The 15,726-nt window shown below is 36.2% G+C and overlaps 3 protein-coding genes across 5 annotated transcripts; 1 reads left to right on the forward strand and 2 right to left on the reverse strand.

Moving 5' to 3' along the window:
- The first annotated feature begins 8 nt into the window (after positions 1-8).
- Positions 9-3,335, forward strand: LOC131015367 (cytochrome P450 711A1). Of its 3 annotated transcripts, none has more exons than XM_057943745.1 (6): positions 9-204; positions 867-1,098; positions 1,619-1,771; positions 1,872-2,628; positions 2,716-2,811; positions 2,900-3,335. In XM_057943745.1, the coding sequence occupies exons 2-6, from the start codon at positions 890-892 to the stop codon at positions 3,227-3,229; spliced, it is 1,545 nt and encodes a 514-aa protein (XP_057799728.1). In that variant the 5' UTR covers positions 9-204; positions 867-889; the 3' UTR covers positions 3,230-3,335. The 3 variants fall into 3 exon arrangements, with proteins under 3 accessions (XP_057799728.1, XP_057799730.1, XP_057799729.1); XM_057943747.1 differs by lacking the exon at positions 9-204 and adding an exon at positions 501-617; XM_057943746.1 differs by lacking the exon at positions 9-204 and adding an exon at positions 531-644.
- On the reverse strand, positions 3,244-5,995 carry LOC131015393 (protein IQ-DOMAIN 6). The gene is made up of 5 exons (XM_057943774.1): positions 5,624-5,995; positions 5,033-5,269; positions 4,726-4,953; positions 4,017-4,130; positions 3,244-3,938 (listed from the first exon to the last, which is right to left on the reverse strand). The coding sequence occupies exons 1-5, from the start codon at positions 5,687-5,689 to the stop codon at positions 3,366-3,368; spliced, it is 1,218 nt and encodes a 405-aa protein (XP_057799757.1). The 5' UTR covers positions 5,690-5,995; the 3' UTR covers positions 3,244-3,365.
- A 5,145-nt stretch (positions 5,996-11,140) lies between these two features.
- Positions 11,141-14,224, reverse strand: LOC131015396 (IQ domain-containing protein IQM1-like). Its single transcript, XM_057943776.1, has 9 exons — positions 14,033-14,224; positions 13,573-13,909; positions 13,188-13,302; positions 13,031-13,096; positions 12,858-12,946; positions 12,667-12,754; positions 12,342-12,572; positions 11,772-11,873; positions 11,141-11,683 (listed from the first exon to the last, which is right to left on the reverse strand). Exons 2-9 carry the CDS (start codon positions 13,752-13,754, stop codon positions 11,345-11,347), a joined length of 1,212 nt encoding a protein of 403 aa, XP_057799759.1. The 5' UTR covers positions 13,755-13,909; positions 14,033-14,224; the 3' UTR covers positions 11,141-11,344.
- Positions 14,225-15,726: the final 1,502 nt, after the last annotated feature.

Consider the following 15,726-nt stretch of genomic DNA (forward strand, 5'->3'; position numbering starts at 1 on the left):
TTTTGGCAGATAATGTTTTTTCTTGATCACTCTATCTCTTTCTGCAGATGGTGGGTGAGAAAAGAGCTTCCACAAAGGTCTTGTTGCTTCATGCAAGAACTCGTTGACAGCTTCGTCTCTCAGATCTGTGAAGACGACGTCTGGTCTAACACCACTCGCGTTGTAAACAGAGATCAAGAAAACAGAAAGGGACATAGTTGGAAGGTATAAATTAAGGAATTTTTTATAATATGCTTCTGATCATGATGAAAATTTGGATATAATATGCTTGTGGTTGAGATGCTCTGTGTCTAGATGCTTGGTGATGGAAACAACCACTTTAGGCTTCTGTTGCTTCTCTCCCATGATCTCTCTCTCTCATGATTGAGACTTCTAGTTTGTGTGATTGAGCAAATCTTATTCTTGAACAAGTGAATGAACACACACACACACACAGAATCAGATTGTGGGGAGTGCCTAAATCCACTTTCTCCTCAAGTTGATGGACAGGGATTTGTCGAGCCTCCATTGGCCGGTGCCCGTGTGGCCCGGTGTGGGTGACGCTGGCTGTCTGACGCGACTGACGGCTCTAAACATCCAATCACCAGAGATCCTCAAGAGACCATCTCTCTCCATAGGTCCAATTTGGAGTAAATATTGGAGTGGTTATTCTCAGACCCCACTGCCTAAAACTGGAAAAAAACACAGTAAAATGGCTAAAATCACATTTTGCAGCATTATGTTGTAGTAGTACCCCACCATTATCACCATTCAATACAGACAAAAACCTGTTTCATCCCATATAAAAGACTTCCCCTTTTTTCTTTTCTTCTTCTATAAATTGATGCAAGTTCACTTCTCTTTTCTCATTATGGAGTTTGTAACAGATCTTTTCCAGCCCTTGGCACAGATGGTGGTAGAGCCCTTTACAGCGTTGAAGATCGCCTCGTTCCTAGCAGCCGTAGTTGGAGTGTTGGTGTACCTTTATGCACCGAGTTGGGGTGTGAGACGAGTCCCCGGCCCTCCAGCAATGCCCGTGGTCGGACACCTCCCATTGCTCGCGAAGTATGGCCCCGACGTGTTCTCTGTTCTTGCCAAGCGACACGGCCCCATATTCAGGTTTGTTTCCTCAAATACTCAGCAGCTTTTTTCTGATGATTTCTTGCAAAGACATATGATTTGTTAGGCTACTTTACATCTTTATATGCAGTTCTTGTTCATGGATGATATCATGATAGAAAATATTGAGAATTTGTGGTGATTTTTTTTCATTCATTCTTCTCTGTTTCCATTGCCTTTTTCAGTCATGCTCAAGGCAATATTTTGTATTTTAGTGGTGTTTGTTTGTGGGGCACTCTTTAGTCAAAGATTACTGTGAATCCCATTATTGCAGAACATGATCACTAAAGTAATAAATTTCAATTCTATTAAATCTATTGGTTGGTTTTAGTTTGAACATAAATATCTTATTTTTTCAAGAATCATTCATGGTTATGATAAGCATGGGACCTAAAGTGGAATTTGTAGATGAAAAAGAGGCCTAGTTTGGTTTGATTTGATTTGCAGCTGCACTTTTTAATTTCAAGAGAGAGTGATGTAATGAAAATTGTTTGTGAAAAAAAAAAAAAAAAAAAAACAGATTCCATATGGGAAGACAGCCACTAGTAATTGTAGCAAATGCAGAGCTTTGCAGAGAAGTTGGGATAAAAAAATTCAAGTATTTATCAAACAGAAGCATCCCTTCTCCCATAGCAGCTTCTCCTCTTCATCAAAAAGGCCTTTTCTTCACAAGGTGATGTGTTTAAGAATGCGTTGTTGTTGTTGTTGTTGTTGTTGTTGTTGTTGTTGTTGTTTCGATTTTCTAACTCGTGCACGGACACGAACACGGATAGGGACACGAGATGGTCGAGCATGCGCAACACGATCCTCTCCCTCTACCAGCCATCCCATCTGGCCAAGCTGATCCCAACAATGCAAGGCGTGATCGCCTCCGCCACCCAAGACCTCGACTCCGGGGACTTCACCTTCTCCGACCTCTCCCTCAAGCTAGCCACGGACGTGATCGGGAGGGCTGCATTTGGGGTGGATTTCGGCCTCTCCAAGCCAGAATCGCGCAGGCACCATGAAGATGGCCGCGTGCAAGACTTCATCGACCAGCACGTCTACTCCACGAGCCAGCTCAAGATGGACCTATCCGGCTCGTTCTCAATCATACTAGGGTTGCTCGCCCCGGTTCTTCAAGAGCCCTTTCGCCAGCTCCTCAAGAGGATCCCGGGCACCATGGACTGGAAAGTGGAGCGAACCAACGGGGAGCTGAGCAGCCGTCTGGATGAGATCGTCCACAGCAGGATGAAGAAGGCGAACGACGACCCCAGCTCGAAGGATTTCTTGTCTCTTATACTCAGAGCAAGAGAGTCAGAGACAGCTGCAAAGGATGCCTTCACCTCTGATTATGTTAGTGCTGTCACCTATGAGCATCTCTTGGCAGGCTCTGCAACTACGTCGTTTACACTGTCTAGCATCGTCTATCTTGTCGCGTGCCACCCACACGTCGAGGTGAAGGTTCTAGAAGAGATCGATGCGTTTGGCCCTCCTCACCAGATGCCTAGTGCCCATGACCTTCAACACAGATTCCCTTATCTTGATCAAGTAGGTCTTGGTTTGTCTACTCTTGAAAAAGATATGAATCAATCTAAATCTCATTGCTATTTTCTTGATTACTAAACTAAAAAATAGGTCATCAAAGAAGCAATGAGATTCTACACAGTTTCTCCCTTGGTTGCTAGAGAAACATCAGCCCAAGTTAGCATAGGAGGCTATGACCTACCAAAGGTATATACATATCTATGATCTATCTCACTTCACACACACACACGCACCACCACGGCTCCATGGCTAAACTCGCCCGTGTTTGGATTAGGGCACGTGGGTGTGGCTGGCACTCGGGGTTCTTGCAAAAGATCCGGTGAACTTCCCAGAGCCGGAGAAGTTCAGGCCAGAGAGGTTCGACCCAGAGGGCGAAGAGGAGAGGAGGAGGCATCCTTACGCCTACATTCCCTTTGGGATCGGCCCTCGTGCTTGCATCGGGCAGAAGTTCTCATTGCAAGAGATCAAGCTCTCCATGATTCATCTATACAGGAAGTATGTATTCAGACACTCTCCTCTCATGGAGAATCCCCTGCAGCTCGACTACGGCTTAGTCCTTAACTTCAGACACGGTGTTAGGGTTCGTGCCATCAGACGAGCATGAATGATACGCGTATAGAAGATCAAATAACCATCTTTTTTCTTTTTTCCATGGCAAAACTCATAAACAAGTACTATATTACAGAATGCAGAAGTGAAATTTCAAACAATCAAGCTGTTGTAAGTTTCCAATCCCACATTTAGAAATACCCCTTCTCCATTCGTGTCGGGAGGCAGAGGGGTCGAGACAGGGGCACGGGCGGTGCACTAGAATCCGAGCTCTTCGTATCAGCATTGGTGAAATCCATAGACTGCTGCTGCCTGTGAGCACCGTGCCTCCTCTGTTTTGCCTTGGTGGCCTCGGTCAAGCTCATGTAGTTCGGCCTGCTGCTGCTGCCCTCGTCCGAGGCAGTGTTCCCGGAGATGGGAGTGGTGGTTGTGAAGATGGAGGACGAGGCCGAGCTCTCGTCGTAGCTAGGGCTAGACGACGAGTGTGCAAAGAGAGGAGGCCTTGCTGATATCCTCTTGGTCACATTGTTCTTCCTCACCTTCACCGTGCTCGGCTCGGACAGCCTAGAGAGGCTGCCCTTGCTGATCAACGGAGTCGTGTCCGAGTGCCGATCCTCCTCCGTGCTCGACTTCTCCATGAGGCGATTCTCCCACGGCTTCGCCACCATCCACCTCTCCAGCCAGCTCCAGCCACAGCTGTTCTTGTCCAAGTCTTGGCATTTGGGCACAGTTATGCAAGAATCACAACTCTGGCTTGATTTCCACTGCCAAATGTGTGTGAGAGAGAGTGAGCAAATGAGGTAACATTCTACTAAGAGAGAGAGAGAGAAGTTGATCAATACCTTTTGAGCAAGAGAGTAAGCAAGGGCTCTCTCTCTCTTGACAGCTCCCTCTTGCCTCATTTGTATCTTGGCCTTAACCTCTTCAAGAGTCCCTCTACTATCACACCACCCTTCCTACAATAAATTCAAACCCCAAAAACCGACTTTTCAATCACGAGATCGTCCACTCCATCAACCAGATCAATCAAAATTATTAAAACAAGAGTTAATTATAATATTATCCCCAACTTAGGTGTGTTTTGATGCTTAGGTGTATTTATACTCCTAAATCCTAAGAATCCGACAAAATGATTCATTATTCTGTCGCCGAATTTTTATCCCACATTATATAATCCAGCGACAGAATGATGAATAGCCCGTCGGGTCGGGTTCTTAGGTGCAGTTATACCTCCTAAAATCCAAGAATTCATCATTTCGTCGCCAGATTCTTAGGTGTATTTATACTCCTAAAACCTAAGAATCCGACAAAATGATTCATCATTCTGTCGCCGAATTTTTATCCCACATTATATAATCCAGCGACGGAATGATGAATAACCCGTCGGGTTGGATTCTTAGGTGCAGTTATACCTCCTAAAACCCAAGAATTCATCATTTCGTCGCCGGATTCTATAATATGGGATATAAAACGGACATTTTTCAAAATATGCTCGAAAGTTGGAGACACAAACTATGATTAACAACGCAAAGAGACGGAGGAGCGAACTACCTCAGCCTCCTTCAAGGCCTCATTCTCGCGGTGGCGCTCGTCGAGGAGGCGCTGCACCGCCTGCCCCTCGACGGACATGCGGACGCGGCGGGCCCGGACCCGAGCCTGAACCCTAACCAGAGCCTGCATACACCTCAGGGTCACCGCAGCCTGCTTCCGAACCTGCCGCCCACGAACAATGGCTTGAAGCCTCACCAATCCTTTCAAAGCCCTCAAAGCCCTTCTTGCCTAATCACAACACAATTTTTTTCAAAAAATTATTATCAAACCAAATCATCCTTAGCTGAAAAAAAAAAAAAAAACTGACCAAGAATCCTCTGAATGCGGTTTGGATTCTGATGGCGGCCCATTCCTGCCGCACGGCGCGGAAGTCTTTCGGCGGCGCGCGGACCACGGCGGCGACGGCGGCGGAGAAGGCCTCGTTGTTGACGGATGAGGATTCCGACGAGAATTCCGGCACGGCGTTGATTCCGGCGGGCTTTTTCAGATCCAGCGATGGACTTCTCCAAATCCTCCATTTTTTGCTCTTTCCATTAATCTTTTCCTAATTTTTTTTTAAATAAAATGTTTGAAAATTAGGAATTAGAGATAAAAACAATATAAGGAAATTTCACGAGGTGAAAACTCATGCACATAATGAGATACATAAATAAACAAACTACAAATCTAATAAATGAAAAGGTTTCATCTTTTATTTTTATTTTCAGTTGGAAATGCAGATGGTAACATAAACTGAGCAGTGAATGCAGATAGAAACTAAAAAAGATTGGATCTTTTTTTAGTAAGCTAAAAATGGTGCCATAAACTGAGCAGTGAATGTAGATAGAAACTGAAAGATTGAATCTTCAAAAAAAAAAGATTGAATTTTTATTTTGCGAAACTAAAATTTGGAGCTTACATTGTCATCTTTATCAGGTTTCTTAAGCCCTATCAATGCTTTAACCCATTTTCCAGAAGCCCCCATTCTTTGCAGACTCCAAACCTTCCTCCAAAGGATTCAAGAGAGAGAGAGAGAGAGAGAGAGAGAGAGAGAAGATCTATGCGACTTTGAAGTGACTGAGTGAAGCAACTGATAGGCAACGGCTTAGACAGAGGTGAAACAGAGCTATTAAGAGCTGTGAAAAATAGTTGCTTTTTTGCTTCAAAAGAATAAAAACTTAAATAAGGGACAATTGAAGAAAGGGTGAAAAGAAGAGGGTAGGGGCCTAGGGGGGTGGCGTGGGTGGGTGGGGGGGGGTGTTCGAACTTCAAACTTGAGTATTTTCTGAGCAACAAACCCATTATGAATAAATCATTATTATGGTTTTCCCATGAAAAATTAATTACCAAATCAGCGAAATAAATGCATATTTTTTTCTATATTTTCCTATGTTATGGAAAAATAGAATGATAGAGGCGTTGGGGTATCATTATTTTCCCCCCACTATAGTGAAAGTACAAAGCAAATCCGGTGTGGAGATTCATCCTTACAAAGACACAATTAATTCATCATTTATGAAGTAGTAAAAGCCATTTTTGCCAATTTCTTGAAAGCTAAAAAGCTACTATAAAAAAAATCTTCAAGAAAAATATGAACTTTGCCTAGGAAAAAGAAAGAAAGAGGGATACCAAAAGCCACACTTAAAATATACTTCCGTCCTGCTTCGAATGACCCAAAAAAATTGGACACGGAAATTAAGAAATGTGTAATAAAGGTGTAAAGTAGTGGTGGAACAACCCAAAAAATAGTGTTAAATGTCTAATTTTATTTTTAAATTTGGGTTGGATCATTTGAAGTGTAACAACTCAAAATAAAAATTGAATCGTTTGAAGTGGGAGAGACAGTAGTTACTATAAAAAAGTGTCAACTCTAACTAGTAAGAAAACATCTTGAATTTCAAGAAATTCCCTAAAAAAATTCACAAATTTCCCTACAAAAATGAAATTCCATAACTTTCCTATTTTTATTTTTTATTTTTGGATAAATTAGTTAGTTAGTTTATTAGTGGGTTAGTGGGGGGGTGGGGTGAGTGGGGGGTGCTGAACACAACTGTGTGTGGTGTGTTTTTTTGTTGTTGTAGTGTCCAATGAGTGAGAGCCGTTGGTTTGGAGCAATGCCATTTGAAATTCAAAAGATGAAGGGGTGGGGGCCACGCCATTCCCGCTTCGAGTGCAAATGGTCGGAAATGCCCTCGGAAATCGAGGGTAATTACGAGGATGCCAGATTCGGACATGGATCCTAAAAAGGCACGACCCGTTTGGAGTGGAGCATGAAAAGGTACAAAAAAGAAATATTTATGTATTATATTAATTATTATATTGTAGTATTATATTATTATTGGTAAGAATAAGACCAAGACCGTGTTGTAATTTGCAAATGCTAAGCAGACACAAAAAATCCCTAAAGTCAGTGCAAAGTAGTGAAGATCTATGTTGTCTTCTTCATATAAATCCACAAACATTTGCTTTGGATCCATCTCGATTTATTTAAAATGTGTGGATAAAAATTGACCAAGCTCGTTATATTCACTTTGTCACAAATTCATAGGAGTTTTGAATTTGTAGGATGAAGATTTTGATGGAAAAGAAAAAAAATACAAGTATATATTTTCATCGTTTTTCCATAATTTTCATGTGTTTATTATAATAAAAAAAATTATACGAACAAGGTGGAGTATTTTATCATGCATCTTATTTTTACTCATTTTCTCTTCAATATTAGATAGTGTTATCTTTGGGTAGTGGTGTGAAAATATTTTTCAAGAATTTCTTATTTTTCATCTCTAGTAAACTATAATAAGAATAATAATAAAAAAAATTCTTATCAGTATTTTTCAATGAAAATTTTACAATCAAAGTAAATGCATCCTCAATAGTTTATATATGTATGTTGTTATATATTGTTGAGTTGAAAATATCATAATCTCATAAGGGGCCATAATCAAGATTTTTTTTTAAATGAAATAAATTTTTTTATAATAGTGTCAATGAAGCTTTAGCTCAAGTGGTAAAGTTGAGGCATTTAAAGACTCTTATTTATGAAAGATCTTAGGTTCAATCTTGTTTGCATGGGATAGTATTTTTCCACGTTTATGTAGCGTGAGCATAGTCACTTTTTAATGATATATATACATCATGTTATTTTTTTATGAAGAATAAATTTATTTCGGACCTCATAATTTAATAGATTTATGTGAGGAAAAGGGGCAATGATTTATAATTGACTACACATGAAAAAAAAAATTGTAAAAAGTTTAGACTTCGATTTTTTGCAGTCAGTGAAAAGAGATATTGAAAATCTAGGAAATTATATGTATTTCACTGTCAAAAATGGGGACCTCTTTTTTTTTTTTTTTGGGATAACGGGGATCTCTTTTTTAATGTACTTGAATTACCAAAATCATACAAAATTATTGATGTAACCTTTACAAAGATGCCCCCAATTTTCAAAATTAATAGATAACGACTGTTTTAACTACTCGTAATCGATGCTTCAAAAAAAAAAAAAACTACTCGTGATCGATAGTACAAATGTGTTTTTGATTACTAAGGTAAAATTGGTAGGTAAAATTCAAATTCATAAAATGTTTTTTGTTACAAGTGTTTTTTTCATTGAATTTTTATCTAAAAGGTTTTAACGAGGCCCATCTCATTAGTTAGCATTTATGTGTTTCCAATGAGTTATTATGTTTTTTTATTAAATAAAATTTTAATTCATCAGTAATAATTAACTTATTTGTTGTTAAGCTGATATATTATTACACAACTTTTTAAGAATATTACAAACACTTTTTAATGAAAGGATAAATAATTTCAAAAATCGCGTAATAGTGGGTATTACTAACTTTTACTATTTTTACAAAAAGTTACCTGTATTTAAAAAAAAAAAGTTATTACTCTCTCGTCCCATTCCAATAGGTCACATGAGCCGGACACGGATGTTAAAAAATAAATAAAATATGATAAAACAACTTTTTTTAGAGTATAATTGTGAAAAAAAAGTAGAAGAGATAATGAAGGTATATATATATATATATATATATATATATATATATATATATATATATATATATTAAATGAAAAGAGAGATAATTATTTATGGGTCATACTGACATTTGATGTAAATAATGAATTGAGTGAGATGATTATTATGTATTGATCTTCTTATTTTAAAAAGTAATTTATCGAATTGAAACGTCAAAAAAAAAAAATATAGCATGTTAAATTGGGACGATGTGAATACTAGTTTTCCGTTTAACCTTGTTGGAAAACTAATGTTTTTATTTTTTATTTTTTTAATACAGTTTCAAGAGACTTTATTTATGGCCCATTATAGGCGATATATTAAATTTAAAAGGGCCCATCTTAATTAAGCTCATTTGAACTAATTGTGTAACCCTATAAATTAGCTCTAAACGGAATAATGTGTGGCCAATAATTGATTGGTTCTGTCGTTGCCGACAGTAGTAAATAATTCACTAATTGCTACCTAATTATATTCAGTTCGAATAAAATATAGTTTACGATTATTTCAGCATATGAATTATTAGATATCAATTATATTAGCATGAATCATTAATATAAACGAGTTAAGTTAGGGCGTGATACTATACTCGTTGAGCTAGTTTAAAATTATATAACTACTAATTAACTCTATATTTAGTTTATATTTTCTTTTGCTTTGATAAATATATTGATTATCTACTTTAATGGAGTACATTTTAGTGTATGCACACACACACACACATAAATAAATAATTTTTTTTAAGAAATTGATGAATTATCAATTTAAACATATATTTACACAATTGATTTGGACTTGATTAAGTTAGTAAACTTAAATAAATCAGGCTCGAGTTTGATTTTTCATCAAGTAATCAAATTCGATATTAACCTACTTGACTCAACTCAATTTGATTACATATAATTAAGAATTTAAGATGTTGGAGATCCCTTTTTTTTTTCACCGTCCAAATGTTTTCAGATTATAATAATAATTAATAATAAAGAAATACTAGTAATTATTTTCCTCGTAATTCATCCTTGGACTAAATTGTTTGATTTGAACTAAAATAGAATAAAAAATTGGAAGGCACGAGCACAGATGTTGAGACGCAGAGAACTTACAGTCAGTCACACTGTCTTTAACCATTTATTTATTTAGTTTCTCTATTTTTCCACACTTTAACTTAATTTTTAATTTAAAATGTAATTTGATTGGTTCATCAGAATCCCAATTTGGTCAACACACCCTTGTCTTCTTCTTACGTGGAAAATAACAAGAAGATTGTGAAGTATTCTAAAGCACTACACAACATAATTAAATAATATTTATTCAAGAATAATTAAGACAATTCACATTAGAAATACTTTATTGATTAGATTATATAAAGATACCCATGTTTAGAAAAATTATTTGATATTTTTATTATATTTGTATGTCCATAAAAAATATTCATAATTTTTCTATTTAAAACATTATAAATTTATATTTTTATCTCGTTCATATATAATATTTATAATAATTTCATCTCACAAATTATTTATTAATTACTTAACAAATTTTCATTTTATACATATTTTTCAATATTTTTATTAAAACTTGTTCCCTACAATTCATACCACACTTGTCGTGGATGGAGTATAATATCAATAAGAAAAAAACAAAGTTAATCAATGAACTTTCTATGGCATCTTTATCACTTTATGATTGATTCAACATCATGGGGAAAAAAATTAAGAAGAGAATTTTACTTCCTCCGTCCCGGCCAAGACGCTACATTTGCTTGCGACATGAGATTTAAGGAGTTGTAAATTAATGTTTTAAGTGTGTAATAATAAAGTGATAAAGTAGGAGAGAGAAAGTAATAAAGTGATAAAGTAAGAAAGAGAAGATAATAAAGTGATAAACTATGACAGAGAAGGTAATAAATAAATACTTAATTAGTGTTAATTAAGTGTTTAAAATTTCTTATTTTTGCCAAATATAGATTTGTAGCATCTTCTTTGGGACGGCTCAAAAATGAATATGTAACATCTTGGGCGGGACGGATGGAGTATTTTTTATGGAACACAATGAGTAAGAAATTAAATTAAGTGTATATAATTAATTGAATAATGGATTATTTGCTTTTCTTTTTAGTACAATGACAGTCATTCAACTGACAGACATTTACTGTTTTTGAATTTTTGAATGTAGCAACAGTCAATGGTTCCATCATGTCAGAATAATATAAACAATGTAATGCCTGCATCCCAACAGATTCCATGAAAATTATTTTATCTTACATATATCCATTGCCTTCAATTCTCAAACAAATGAAATAAAAATAAATTAATTGTTAAAAATTACTCCAAGATAAATTACCTCTAATTAAATGTGTCTTGCCAACATATTTCTAGTAATTATCAAGAAATTTGTAGTAACACTAAAATCTTGAAAAACCAAGAACCAATCTTATCGCATGAACAAAAAGAAGCAAAGAAACAATATGGACAAACCTAATCTAGGTAATTCACACACACACAAGGTAAGGCCAATCTCGAAAGCTTCTCGTTAAAAAGTTCAGGATATTTTATGAAAAACGTGGATTGCGGAAAACACGGAACACTATTAAACCCTAAAAAAAAACTGAGAGAATCAATTGGAAACAACAGGAGACAGCATCGGACTCGGAATCACCAGACGTGATAACCTTGGAGAGACCCGAACCGTCGGGACGGGCCGTGGCGACGGGATCGGACAATCGCTCTTCGAGTAGGATTGTGAGAGATTAAGTGTTGAAGATAGATGTACCTTTTGAAGAGCTAGAGATTGAAGATCCATTGGATAGTCTCTCACACATCCAATCCTAGCACCAACTCCACTAGCCCACTTACATGATGGGGTCTTAGTCAATAGTTTTAATGTAATTTTTGGTTCGAATCCTTCATCAATAGTTTTAATGTAAGACAATTCATCATTATCCATTGAACATCTCTGCATAAACACATGCAAAATGTATTAGTTTTTTTTGGGACAAACACTCAATATTTAATCATATGATTTTATCTTTTAAACCCTATACCTTGACATTGGACAAATCTACATGATTTTCCTTGAGAAAAGCAATGAATTCCTTGAAATTGCCTTCCGTGGGTAGATAATGCCCACTATAAGGCCATATCGCCTGAAAAAAAAAAAAGTTCAGACTATATTGCAAAAAATACATGAACTTTGAAAAAAGTTGCAATTTTCACCTCAACTTTCAATTAAGCTCTAAAATACATGAACTTATATTTTTGTTGTAATTTTCACATACGTTTGACTTTCAACGAAATTAGAGCTTAATTGACAATTGAAATCAAGTCAAATATATTAATTTTTATCTTCTTAGACCTCCGAGCTTCTAAATACTCATTATCATTAGAAGTTAGATCAACATCAGGTGAATTTCTGACTGTCAATTAAGCTCTAATTTCATTGAAAGTAAAACTTAGGTGAAAATTGCAACAAAAATATAAATTCATGTATTTTGAGGCTCAATTGAAAGTTGAGGTGAAAATTGCAACTTTTTTCAAAGTTCATGTATTTTTTGGCCATAACCCCCTATATATAAATTATAAATTAAAACGTCAATCAAATTTTATATATATACCTCAAGAACGCCATCACGAGCAACGAGTCTACCGGCTGACGACGTCACTCCACCAGACAAAAAACTCGAATGCTGAAACTGTCCTTTCCTCTTCTGTCCAATGTACAAAGATCTGTACGTGCTGAGCACGAAAATCCATTTCGAGTCCTCGTCCGTATTCAAGATCATTCCACTCCTCTTGAACACCAACTTCCCTTCCTCAATAATCACCTCATACGTTTCCCTCTCTTTCTATTACGCAAAAAATCCCATATTTCAAAATCAGGTACGACACACTGACTATGTACGTAATATGATACCACGTCAGATTCAGATATTCTCTTACCGGTCCAAGATATTGGATGCATTGTTGTTGAAGATCAACTCTAGGGCAACTTGGAAGATTCACTTCCTTACCATCACCTATGTCCAACCTTAAAAAGGGCAAACAACATAAAATCATTGCATCTATCAATACCAAGTACAAACATCCCAACCTTAATTACTTGTTAGTTTCCATAAAAGGAAAGCTCTTACCAATAAAAGAAAGGTTGACAACTTTTCCTCTTGAACCACACATCATAGTAGAAACGCAAGTTACGTCCATAACGATGCCTAGGGTCGATCTAAGCTCAAAATAAGTCCAATTTAATCATAATTAATATCACAACTACTCTTTAGAGAGAGAGAGAAAGAGAGAGAGAAATTACAGCTTCCAACCAATGATGCAGAGCCAGTTTCTGAGCCTTCTCATCTTGAGCCAAACCTTTCCCAACCTAACACCAAAAATAAAAATAAAAATAAATCCAACTAAACTCAAACTCAAAAAAAAAAAAAAAAAAACTTGATCATCTCCTCTGCACACACCTTAGCAGCTCTTCTCTTTGCGCGGTCCCACCGCGACGCGGCGGATTCGTGCCCGTTGTCGTTGAAAAACGACACCGAGCTCCGGTTCAACGCAGCAGCATCCAATGCTCTCCACCTTATTAGGGCAAAAAAAAAAAAAAAAGTTGATCAGTTCACACGTACGATACAACCAGGGGGCTTAGCCCACTGGCCACCGGGTCCTCACTTGAGTGAAGTGACCCGGGTTCGATCCCTCTTGGGAGCGAATTTGGAGATTGGAGATATAAGGTGGATTTCGATAAGGTGGTTCTTGGAGTGGATGTTCCGATCAAAATAAAAATAAAAATTCACACGTACGATACAAAACCCTAATTCCCACACACGCACACACACGAGAGACACGAACCAGAGCTCTTCCACGACCACCGCGCAATCCGCGAGGCTCCGCCTCGTCCTATAACTCTTGTACACCTTCTGCACCTTCGTCGCCGCCTCGTCGAGCTCGCTCACGCCTCTCGATGAAGCCAAAACAGAGCAATCTCCATCCAAATCACAAGAGTTCCTCCTCTCATTCTCCATCTTGATCATCACCAATTCTTGATTTTCTAGCTTCTGCCTCTCAGAATTTGCATCAAAATTCTTGAAACCGATTGTTTTTTACACCATCATCACCTCACCTTCTTTGCTAACACCAAAAGCTCATTGATCTTGCAATCAAGCATCCCACATTATCTCTTAATGCTCTGTTCCACAATGATAAATGCATTGAAAGTGACAAATCCCATTTGCTTGAATAATCATTGGTGGATCATCTTATACTTTTTTTTTCTTTAATAAGAATTGTTCAAGTGAGGGAAAAAGGCTACCTTTAGGAATGAATGTAAAGCAAAAATTTCTTTTAACAATGTTTTATTTATGCAAAAAATTTGTTTGTTGCAGGAAATGAAGTTACTACACAACCAACAACTCTGCACAGTGGGCAGCAAATGCATGGCCCAAAATTCATGCTTTATTTAAATTAAAAAAAGAAAATAAAAAAGAATTAAAAAATGATGGAAAAGATTTGACTATGACATTTCAAGAATGGAGAAGAAAATGTTGTCTGATTTTACATGAACCATGAAAAAAAATGTGGCACTTGAATTTTTTTTGTTCTCGTGTTAAATGTATTCTAGTGGACTATAGCATTTTTGGGTCCTCTGATTAATTTTATTTTTATTATTATTATAATTACGATGTTTAGCTTTTTTTGGGTCATTTTTAATTTTGTTGTTTTCTTCTTCTTTAGGTGATGGATTATGACATGTGGTGGTTAATCCTTTGGCCTTAATTTAGTGGATATGTATGAGAATGTGTGGCCATTTTCTTATCTTGTATAAGTGGATAAATTTCTTATTTAATAATGATAATAATAATAATAATATGGTAAAATTTTGGATTGATAAGCACTTGTCCTTTTTGGGGTCGACTTTTAAATATTGTAATTATTTATAATACTATTACTTTATGCAATTACAGAGTTTTTACTTTTTATTTTTTCTGTTAAATTATACTTCTAATAAGACAACGTAGTTTTAGTGCTGATTTTTTTAAGGGCGTTGTAATTAAAAAAAATATTAAAAATGTTGTGTTAGTTCCGTAATTAGTTTTGGTTGCAGTCAAGGCAAAAGGTTACAAATTAATCCAATGACGAATATTATTAGGTTGAGTTTTTTTATTTATTTATTCTAGATTAATATAGAATTCGAAATGCATGAATTCGTCACACATTTCAGAGTAATTTAGGTAATAGTAATTTGTAATTATTTCAATTACTTTTGAGGTGATTAAAGTTGTGACCTTAAGGTCTTTGTCTCCCATGTCACATAACCACTTGTTTTTTTTTAGATGCATAAAAGATTTCATTAATTAAGCCAAATCGGTAGAGACAATATCCACACATCATAGTGGATAATTAGATTTATGGTAAATATTAGTTATTGTCTCAACATTAGTGTGAATTAACAAAAATGTCTCAACGCAAAATTTAATTATAAAAAAAATATACAATGTTTCAAAAATAATTACGTTTTAATCCCAAAAATTATTTTCAGCCCCCAGAAAATGGACGTGTCTTGTTATAATCACATGCATATATGGATTTACGCACACTAGAAATTCGATACCAAAATTTCGATCTGATTAAATATTACTCCATCTGTTCGCCAAAAGTAGACTACTTTGGTTGGACACGGGATTTAATAAAATTGGTGATGATTTTGATGTAGTGGAGAAAGGGTCCCATCACTTTATGAGATGTGTGGTTGAGATTGAATTTGTGGTGGATTTTTTTGTAAATAAAGAGTGTTTGTAAGGATAAAAGATTAAAGTGAGATTAAAGTGGGTGGTGGGACCATTTCCATAAAAGAAAAGTGGTCTACTCTTTGCGGACGCCCAATATAGTAAAAGTGGTCTAATTTTGGCGGACGGAGAGAGTAATATTTTTGAACTTTTATCTATTAATTTAATTCAAAACATGTCAGATTCGTATCTAAACATTTATAACTCTCAGGAATATATA

Source organism: Salvia miltiorrhiza, chromosome 3 (genome assembly GCF_028751815.1).
Source record: "Salvia miltiorrhiza cultivar Shanhuang (shh) chromosome 3, IMPLAD_Smil_shh, whole genome shotgun sequence".
NCBI classification, from domain to species: domain Eukaryota; kingdom Viridiplantae; phylum Streptophyta; class Magnoliopsida; order Lamiales; family Lamiaceae; genus Salvia; species Salvia miltiorrhiza.

What these genes read in the sequence shown, in the direction of transcription:
- LOC131015393 (XM_057943774.1), bottom strand. Translation starts at nt 5,689, where the DNA reads ATGGGGGCTTCTGGAAAATGGGTTAAAGCATTGATAGGGCTTAAGAAA. An exon ending in AGGCCTTGAAGGAGGCTGAG is followed by an intron (nt 4,131 to 4,725) that starts GTAGTTCGCTCC and finishes AATTTATTGTAG; the next exon opens with GAAGGGTGGTGTGATAGTAG. An exon ending in CTTACTCTCTTGCTCAAAAG is followed by an intron (nt 3,939 to 4,016) that starts GTATTGATCAAC and finishes CACATTTGGCAG; the next exon opens with TGGAAATCAAGCCAGAGTTG.
- LOC131015396 (XM_057943776.1), bottom strand. Translation starts at nt 13,754, where the DNA reads ATGATCAAGATGGAGAATGAGAGGAGGAACTCTTGTGATTTGGATGGA. An exon ending in TGTCAACCTTTCTTTTATTG is followed by an intron (nt 12,755 to 12,857) that starts GTAAGAGCTTTC and finishes GCCCTTTTTAAG; the next exon opens with GTTGGACATAGGTGATGGTA. An exon ending in CTCGTGATGGCGTTCTTGAG is followed by an intron (nt 11,874 to 12,341) that starts GTATATATATAA and finishes TTTTTTTTTCAG; the next exon opens with GCGATATGGCCTTATAGTGG.
- LOC131015367 (XM_057943745.1), top strand. Translation starts at nt 890, where the DNA reads ATGGTGGTAGAGCCCTTTACAGCGTTGAAGATCGCCTCGTTCCTAGCA. An exon ending in CGACACGGCCCCATATTCAG is followed by an intron (nt 1,099 to 1,618) that starts GTTTGTTTCCTC and finishes AAAAAAAAACAG; the next exon opens with ATTCCATATGGGAAGACAGC. An exon ending in GATTCCCTTATCTTGATCAA is followed by an intron (nt 2,629 to 2,715) that starts GTAGGTCTTGGT and finishes ACTAAAAAATAG; the next exon opens with GTCATCAAAGAAGCAATGAG.